The 9,623-nt window shown below is 43.6% G+C and overlaps 1 protein-coding gene across 2 annotated transcripts in view; it reads right to left on the bottom strand.

Moving 5' to 3' along the window:
• Nucleotides 1-635: 635 nt before the first annotated feature.
• Nucleotides 636-9,623, bottom strand: part of HPGDS (hematopoietic prostaglandin D synthase) — a 648,072-nt gene continuing 639,084 nt past the window's right edge. For both annotated transcript variants that reach the window (XM_044061059.1, XM_044061060.1), the window contains exon 7: nucleotides 636-1,413. In XM_044061059.1, coding sequence (XP_043916994.1) covers nucleotides 1,249-1,413 — 165 coding nt within the window. In that variant the 3' untranslated portion in view covers nucleotides 636-1,248. The remainder of the gene's footprint in view (nucleotides 1,414-9,623) is intronic.

The raw sequence follows: 9,623 nt of genomic DNA, 5'->3' as shown, positions 1-9,623 counted from the left end.
TTTTGTAGGAAGACACCCACACATGCACCCATCTATGTTGTCTTATTATCCTATCTCTGTGGTCACACCAGTTCCAGTATAGGTGTGATGCATTGTTAAAAAGATTCTGTTTTGCACACATCTCAAAGGAAGGGTTGGGAGGGTGGCCTAATGGTTAAGGTGTTTGCCTTGCAAACACAAGGTGCAGGGTTTGAGTCTCACAAGGGACAATTGGCTAGGCTTAAAATGGCTCGTAAGGGCAGTTAGCTTAGTACTAACCTATGAACCTATGAAAGCTGATCTCTGAATGGTTATCGAGTTTGGGGCCGTGGGTCATAGACCCCTCACACCAAGCAGCTACATGGGGGCTTGCCATCCTACAGTAGGACCTGTTTACAAACATCTGCAAAGTGTCCTGCCTTTAAAATGGTACATTGTTGACTTCTGATGGTGTGGAATCTGTAAGTTTATTTTAACTTTTATAATCTGTATATGTACACATGTGCATAAATACAAGAACTGATATAGGTATTATTTTAACATGAATGTCATAAATTTAGTGTTCAGCATAAAATGAAACCCTATAAAATTTGCTTTGTCATCCAGGTAAATCAACTTATCCTTTTCAGGAATGACCAAGAACTGAGGCACAATGATAAAATCAATTCTGAATTTTAATGACAAATTAAAAAATATTCATTGCAATAATTAGAAGCATTATAGCTTAGTCTAACACAACTTTGATAGCAATGGTATCAGACAATTAGGCACCTGAAAGCTATCAAAAACATTTCTTGAGTTAATAGTCGCTATTTGTCATATTGGAGAATGTGCAGCTGATAATAGTCATTATTTGTCATATTGGAGAATGTGTAGCTGAGAATAAGCGAATCATTAAGACTGAACAAGCTGTAAGCAAAAAGTGAAAGTTGCAAGAGTTATAATATTGGTATAAAATCAAAGTTAAAGACTACAAACTGATGAAAGTTCAACCATGAGTAGGAGAAAATGAAGACTAGAGTAAATAAAGGTATACAAGATAAAAGGGAGAGTCATGGTTAATAGTAAAAATAAACAAGAGAAAGGAGAGAAAAGTGGTAAATACTATGTTAAGCATTAATAAAAGGAACACACTAATATAACAAAGTAACAGTTGCATTCACATATTTTCCTTAATTTGCGATGAAAGTGCTGCCTAAAAATGTACTGAAAGCATAATGCAGTTAGATGGGTTGGAGGAAAGGAAGTTGATGAGCAAAATATGTTCATTTACAAAGCAGTTTGAGGTCTTCTTTGTATCCATTCAGCAATAGCCGGAAGTGCTTGAACTCGACTCTTTAGAGCCAAGAGTTTTGGATTGCTTTGAGCAAAACTGGGTGACATAGACATCAAAGTTGTAATGCAGATTTCCCAATAAAAATCAACCCAGGTTACCTAAGAGGAAAGATTAAAAAAGTTACTTTTAGAAGATTATATTGAGAAATGACTTGTTAAAGAGTATTTGTTAGGTTGTTACATTTTCCTGACAATTACTCAAAGCTTAAAAACTGTTACTGAAATAATACATTCAGTTCTCACCATGAAGATTATTTTTCTTTACAGAAATCTACTATTATACACCGTGGTGACATATTGAGTACAACACACAAATAACTTCTATATGGTGCACTGAAGTCTGTCAGGCAGAATATGTCCAACACATATGAAAAGGCAAAGAACTACTAGTGTGGTGAACAATCTGAAAACAGACTACCAGAAATGTCAGCATTTTCTCTTACCTGTACTAGAGAAGGGTTTGAAATGACTAAGGGCCAGATTCACGAAGGCTTGCACGGAGTCTAAGAGTAGAGTAAGACTCCATGCAGCCAACATGTCTACCGAGTGATCCAGGAACAGCCGGCAGGGGCGTGCACGAGAGCTACTAAAACTCCTCTTACACAGACAGGTCTAGGTTATGCAAATTACCTCATTTGCTGATGAAAGGCATGCAAATGAGGTACATTTGCGATTCAGGAAACCCTAACCTGTCCGAGTAAGAGTAGTGTTATTTGCAGAAATGTACTCCGTTGACAACTGAGTACGGTCCTGCAAATAGCAAAACGGAGCTGTGACAGCTCCAAAAAAAAGGTGCATCCAGTCGAGGAAGCATGCCAATAGCCAAAAATATGGCCATTGTCAATGTTCACCGATGTAAATTTATATTTATTTTATATATTTAAATTATAATTTTTTTTTATCCCAATCGCCAATGTTTAAGTGTAGCGCAGTGCCGCGCAAATGCACTGCACTGTAAAAACCAGAAAACCAATAATTAAAATCCACAAATGTGGATTTAACAGCAATCCGTAATATACAATGCAAGGGAATGGCAGTCCAAAGACAACATGGCTACCGAGTAGAGGTTGCTAAGGGAGGAAGCTCAGTCTAAGAGATGTAACCAAGCATTAGTAGGCAATCTTATACAAATGAGGGTAAGGATAGCGAATCCCAAGTTTACATAGCAAAAGAGCACAGTCAGTGGAGTGTAGGAGTAGGATAAGGGGTGTAACAGAGTAGAAGATAGGTGACATCATAAGGGGGTATATCTGAAAGAAGTGAAGCTCATTGGAGTAGAGTGGCATGTGTCTGCTGTCAGATACTAATCACTGGAAGAGGTGTGTCAACAGGTACCCTAGCTAAAGGCAAGAAATTGAAGGTGTATGCCATGAACAACACTAAAGTTTCTTGTAGAAATGCCTGCAACGTGTATGCATGCGTGTGCATGCCTGTAAAACTGAATAAGCCTGTGTGCATGCGTTTAAGCCTGAGTAAGCAAGTGTAAGGTTGTTGAAACCAGTGTAAGTGCGTTTGTGCCTGTGTGCATGCATTTTAGCAAGAATAAGCAAGTTGTAGTCCATGTAAGCATGTGTGCACGCATGTGAGCTTATGTGCACTTGTTTGCACTTGTTTGCACAGTGCTGCCCCCTGAGGAAACAGAAAGGGAAAAGGAAGCACAACAAATAGTAGGAAGTTAAACAGGGAGGACTAGCAGAGCTAGCAGGTGAAAACAATCAGAATCAGGCAATTACACAGGCAGTACACTAGCCCAGCCCAGCCCAGCACTTAAAACTCAGCAAACAACTTTCCACTATGTTTTTCTCAGAGACACTGCAACACTGCAGTAAGTTAATAGAAGTGAAAACTGAAAAAGCTTTACTGAGACAAAGAAATGTTAGGGGCTGCCATTGCTGTTATAAGGCGACATATGCAACATGCTGAGGGTGGTGACAATGTGAATGCTGCTGAGCAACCCACAGTGAGGCAATGGAGAAGAGTGTACAGGCCCAAGGTAACCTACCAGGGGCTACATGAGCTGGAGATAGTGGAGTGCTATAGAGTGGACAGAGACCTCATGCAGCAAATTGTTGAGCTGTACAGACCACGCCTCACACACAGAACCAACAGAGGGAAACCCATCCCAGTGGAAACCAAGGTATGTGTTGGCCTAAGAGTACTAGCAACAGGTACCTTCCAGAGAACAACTGGCAATATGATGGGGATTTCACAGGCATCAGCATCCAGGGTACTGCACCAGTTCCTGAATGCCATGTCAGCACATGTCGGTGATCATGTATAGTTCCCCAGTTCCCATGAGGTATTGGCCAGCAATATGCGTCTCTTCCAGCAAATAGCGGAATACCCTGAGGTAGTGGGTGCAATAGACTGCACGCACATTCACATCAAAGCACCAGCTGGTGAGCGGGGTAGGGTCTACTATAACCGCAAAGGTTACCCCTCCATCAACTGCCAGGTCGTGTGTGATGCCCAGGGCATAATAATGAATGTGTGTGCTGGCTGCCCTGGAAGCTACCATGACTCCCATATCTGGCATCTGACACAGCTGTACCAGACATTTGCCAATGGGGACATCCCTCATGGTCACCTAGTGGGGGATGCTGGATATGCACTCCAGCCGTGGCTGATGACACCCATCAGAAATGCACACACACCTGAACAGGAACGCCATAATGAGGCACACGCACGAACACGAAATGTAATCGAACATGTGTTTGGGCTGCTCAAGTCACGGTTCCGGTGCCTGGACACATCTGGTGGAGCCTTGCAGTACTCACCAGCTACATGTACCCAAATAGTCATGGTATGTGCTATGCTACACAATATGATCCTGCGAAAACAGCTGCAGCAGGAGCAGCATAGGGCTGGGCACAACAGCCCCCCTCCATTGCCAAAGCCATCACAGGTAGAGAGTGACTCGGAGGAGGAACAACCTGAGCCTGCCCCAGTAGGCAGAAGGAGGCATGCCCAGTATGCTTTGGCCTTGGCAAAGAGGCAATGCATAGCATATACACTGGCTCAGTAGGAACCCTGGAAATTATACCTCTCTCCGACTCGCACATATAGTAAAAGGGATGTCTAACTCAACACTACCTGTTAACAACATGTATAGGAAGTGTAAAATGTGCATCTGACATAGGCAGCCCTGCAGCACCACCTGAGGCATGATTGCCATGTGTTAAGCAATATAAAGCAGTGCTAAACAGCTCTTACCACTATTTAGTATATGTAAATAAAATTGCACACACTAAGTAGCACAACTTCAGGCAATGTTGAGCAATACTGGGCGCTGTTCAGCAATGTTGGTTAACATTGAGCAATGTTGTGCAAGTTTGGTCAAATTTGGGCATAGTTCAGCAAAAGCAGGTAAACATGGTCATATTTGCTTCACTGTTCCTGAAGCAGTTTGTTCTGCCCAGTATGAAAATATGAAGCAGTGACAGTCTTCGAACCCAGGATACTGTGCACTATTAGTCATAGTACCGAACCACTAAACCATGACAGTATGTCAGTGGTCAGCTTGTATGAAGAAATGTTGATAAGTCTATGCAAAGTATCTCATGGAAACCTTGCAGGCATAGCATAATCCCTGTCAAGTTAAGACACAAAGGTGAGGCCTGCAGTAAGAATAGAACCCTTATTTTCAACACACATATAGTATAAATGTTAATATTGGTAATGTTCACACACATCAACAAATGTAGTGGACCTCAGACAGCAACATACTGCAAGGTCACACTGGGCATGCTCACACACTTGAATAAATGAGACAAATGTCAGTCAACAAAACACTGAAAGGCCGAACTGGGCATGCTCACACACATAGGGCATGTCTGAGTACAGCAGTGGGCCACGCATATCCATCAGTTGCATGTGTTAACCCAGGAACCTCGCACTATTCACCAATCCACCTTGTGCACACAGTTATATGACAACAGACACATATATAATATAGTGGAACCCTGTCATAATCAAATATGTTATGCAGATACTTAGGTTGTTCATAGAAAGTAGGAAAGCAAAGAAGAAACAAAACCTGCAATCAGTACCATCAATGAACAATGTGCATCCCGAACATTATCATAGATTCAGAGGTTGATACTAGGCTATCTGCCCTAGGGCATGTATAAGTCTAGCCAGAGTGTGTTTGGCTTTGCACCCCTGCTAGATTAGTAGACTGTGCCTGTGAATAGTAGGTCACACAAAGATATCTCACATATGTTTATTTTATTGTGCCTCTGTCTAGCAGGGACCCAGAACATATCCCAGGGCTAAACATATGATCACCCATCAACTTGTCAAGATGTCACCTGTAGGTGGTCAGTGGGGGTCTCTGCGTATGTGGTACTGGGATCTCATTCCAGAGTGAGTAGAGCCTCTGGGATGGGAATCTGCCCCTCCAGCATCTCCTATTAATATCAGTGCTGATGTTTTCGTCCCTGGAGCGGGTAGCTGTAAGGGACTTTGATATCGTGAGGTGGAGCATGTCCATTCATTCTGTGATGGACATGGCTTTAAACAACAGGCACAGATCGCATCCGAGTAGGCAGTAAGCAACTGAGGAGAGCTGGGGTCACCATAGCCAAACTGTGCATACAATCTGTGTGAGTCCCTAGATCTACTTGGATAGGTACTTTTGTGGACATTACAGTTGCTGCAGGTGTTGGGTAAGGTACATCCGAAATGGGGCATCATGTCCAAGCATGGGCCTGATGAGTATAGGGGCACAATGACCCCACTTGATCTAGATGTGAAACCCTATGGGATAAGGTGGGCTATATAGAAGGTGTGTCCAACAACATTGGCAATGTGATTGTCAAAGGTGAGAGTACTAACTACTCATGTCCCCAAATTACAAATAACACTCACCGTACGTGATGTATCATCACCTATGTGGTAATGTGTGGGCACGTTGTTATTACCAAAGGGGATGACTATGCATCTAATGGAAAGTAGCTGTAGGCCATGGCTCTGGCACCAGTTATCCATCTCTGTGAGACCCTGTTTGAGGATGCTTGTGCCAGCTGGGGAGTTGATTATGGCACACAGTTTGCAGTCATCTGCGAACATGGTCAGCCATATTCCTCCTGTGTTAGCCTGTACATCTGAGAAATATATACCGAACAAGAGAGGTCCCAGGACTGAGCCATGTGGGATGCCACGTGTAACTGGTGTATAGTCAGACATGGCACCTGCAATACTCACCATGCGGGTGCTATCCATGATCCAGTTAGCAATCCATCTTGTGACATATGTGTAGATATTGAAGCCGGTGAGCTTATGTATAATGGCCGAGTGGGGTATTGCGTTGAACTGTTCTGTGAGCTCCAGGTAGGCTGTGTGGACAAACTTCTCTACGTCTATGGACCTGGTAACTGTTTAAAGATGTCGAACAGGTTCAAGAGGCAAGATCTGCCCACAACAAAGCCAAATTGTGTTAGGATCCAGTGTCTGTAGGTTGCCAATGTCTATGTGTATGTGTTCCATGATGATACGCTCCATAGCTTAGCAGACCAGGATAGTTAGGCTTATAGTGCGATATTGTCCAGGGTCCCTTGTGGCACCACCTCTGTGGAGCAGGAACACTGTTGCTGTATGCCATTCCTTGGGTACATATCCTATAGTAACTCTGATATTGAACAGTGACATAATGTCAGTGTTAAGTTCGTCATGAATCTCGTGTAAGCCACAGGCCAGGACACCGTCTGGTCCCATTGATGCTGTGTTGTCTGCTATGGAGAGGGCAGCACTCACCTGTTCATCTGTGATGTCAGGGAGGCTACACCCTGTTGGGATGGACATTTGCACTTTAGGGGGGATGGGGGGGAAACATTTCCACTGAACCTGTTTGCCAGGATGTTTGCAATGTCAGTGGGTTCAGTGTATGTTTTGTCATTATGCAGTAACTCACAGCATATCTGTGAGTTGCCACCCAGGTCCCTGACATAACTAAAGAAGGCTTTGTGATTGTCCTTAGTGTCTGTTGCAAGTGTCCATTAGAAGTGGCCCTTAGATGAATCAACAAGTGATCGTAGCTTTTCCATAGTACTGATCAGAGATGCCTTCCTTTTTGGGATTGTGCTCTATCATGTAGTAGCCTCCTCCTGTCGTTGTATAGCTTATTCATGACCATGGTCCACCAGACAGGTCCCCTGCCATTGGAGGAGTGAGTCTTGTAGTTATCTGGGATAGCACGATCTATGCATTCCAGTAGTTGTCCATAGAATGGGTTTGTAAAGGATTAAGTGGTCTGAGCCATAATTACCACTGTCCCAGGGTCTTTGACGGATACCACCTCAGTTTGTAGAAGTGTGACGTTTGCTTATGAGAAGTACTTCACTGAGATCACCTAGGATGGGTGTGTGGATGGGATATGTATGTCCAGTGAGATAAATGTATGGTCTGACCTTAACAATGAGGGGTATACCTCTGGTGTGGAACATAGAGTCTCCATGTTGGTGATGATCATGCCCCACATGTTTTACCCTCTTGTGGTTGTGGTGACCAGTTCTGCCATAGCATTTGAGTCTATAAATCCTACCAACTGTTGTGCGAGGGTGTTGGTGCTTGAATAGTATTCCCAGTCAATGTTTGTGTTTTTGAAGTCACCCAATATAATGGTGTTTGGAGAGACCTTCATATTCCCCAGTGTTCCCAGGAATAAAGAGTGTTGTTCCCTAGTTTGGGAGTGTGGTCTGTAGCAGTCTACAAACTGAAATGCAGTTTGGGCCACTGTTAGTTGCACATGTACGTTCTCCGATGCTTTGTGCAGTGCTACCAACATGGAGGTGTGTGTATGTTTGATGTATATGGATACTCCCCCTATTTTTGTTGGCCGGTCTGAATCTTGTGTCCGAAAAGCATAGTATGAAGTAAAACCTGGTAGTGCTGGTGTGCTTTTGTGAGCCTGAACCAGGTGTCTGCTACTGCACATATATCAACAGTCTCCATACTGAGGTGAGTCCTGAGTGCGTGTATTCTGAGGGTTAGACATCTGTAATTGAGCAGCATTACTCTCCGTTTCTTTTACCCTGTAATGTCTATGGAGCTGTTTTTTTCTTCTGAGCCTCGCTTAAAACAGCCACTATGGGGGTGGCAAGAGCCTTAGCCAGTATTTGAAAGCCTAGGGATGACAGGTGCATGGCGTCCATAGCAAAGCTACGTGGCATGTTGAGCATGTAATCCCAGGCTGACAGATACTGGATCCCCTTTGAATGACACCAATATGTCAGCCAACTGTTAAAAGTGATGTTTGTCTGTGTACTGTGACATCATTCTCAGTGAGGGTAAGATGCTACACAAGGTCAGGGTCATACTGGCCTGGGCTACATGATCAGAGAGCTCCTCTATGTCTCTTGTCATGTAGACCAGGGAGGAACATCTGAGGGTTTACACACCAGCATGGTCAATGATGGAGCCATATTTGTACTTGCTTTGGAATGACCTGAGTGCATGTGTTATGTGGCAGATCCTGGCACCCAACAGACAGCACAAAGTGACCTTCTCCTTGTTCAGCCTGGTGAGTGGGACGTCAGTGTGTCTGACAATAAGAGTCACCTATTACAAGTGTATTAGGTATGTTGTTTAGGCCTAAGGGCAGTGACAGTGTGGCACACTGACTTTATGAACTATGTGATATGTGTGTATAGTTGTGGGTTAGCAGTTGTTGGGTGTCTGCTTTGGATGCCTCTGCTGCTTAGGCAGAGTATATTTAGAGTCTCCGAGTATGTGTTTGTGTGGTAATGTATTTGGTTTGCTGTTGTCATAGGTCCATGTGAGACTGGATTTGTGGTGTGTGTGGTTACCTTCACCACCTGATAGACTGTGCCAGTCACAGGTTGAGAGAGCTCAGCCTCCTGTTTGTCTATACAGTTGCATCTTTCACATATATCTGAGTTTGTTGGTATTTGAAGTCACCCAATATAATGGTGTTTGGAGAGACCTTCATATCTGTGTACATAAGACAGTTGTAACATTGCGTCAAAATTCCAATATGCACCAGCTGGACTGGAGAGTACACATGAAACCGACCGTTGAACATGCCAGGATATTATGATGACATACTCTGTTGACTGAACACAAAGGATCAGTAGTGTGTTAAGTGTGTAAAAGAGTATAACGGGTTTAGTGGTCAGGTTTGTCGGTGTTTTGGAAAGATTATCTGCGAAGGAGTACAGACAGAACCATGACACCATGACACCTCCTTCAGCTATGTCAGAAATAGCAATGTACACTCATATATGTCCTGAGTCAGGATCAACTGTACCTGACTGACAATGCCGACATCCTGTCAGACAGGCCCATACATA

Source organism: Protopterus annectens, chromosome 2.part0 (assembly GCF_019279795.1).
Source record: "Protopterus annectens isolate FY-2018-M chromosome 2.part0, PAN1.0, whole genome shotgun sequence".
NCBI classification, from domain to species: Eukaryota; Metazoa; Chordata; order Ceratodontiformes; family Protopteridae; genus Protopterus; species Protopterus annectens.
Note: the sequence above shows the minus strand (reverse complement) of the source record. Positions and strands in the feature narration are given on the sequence as shown.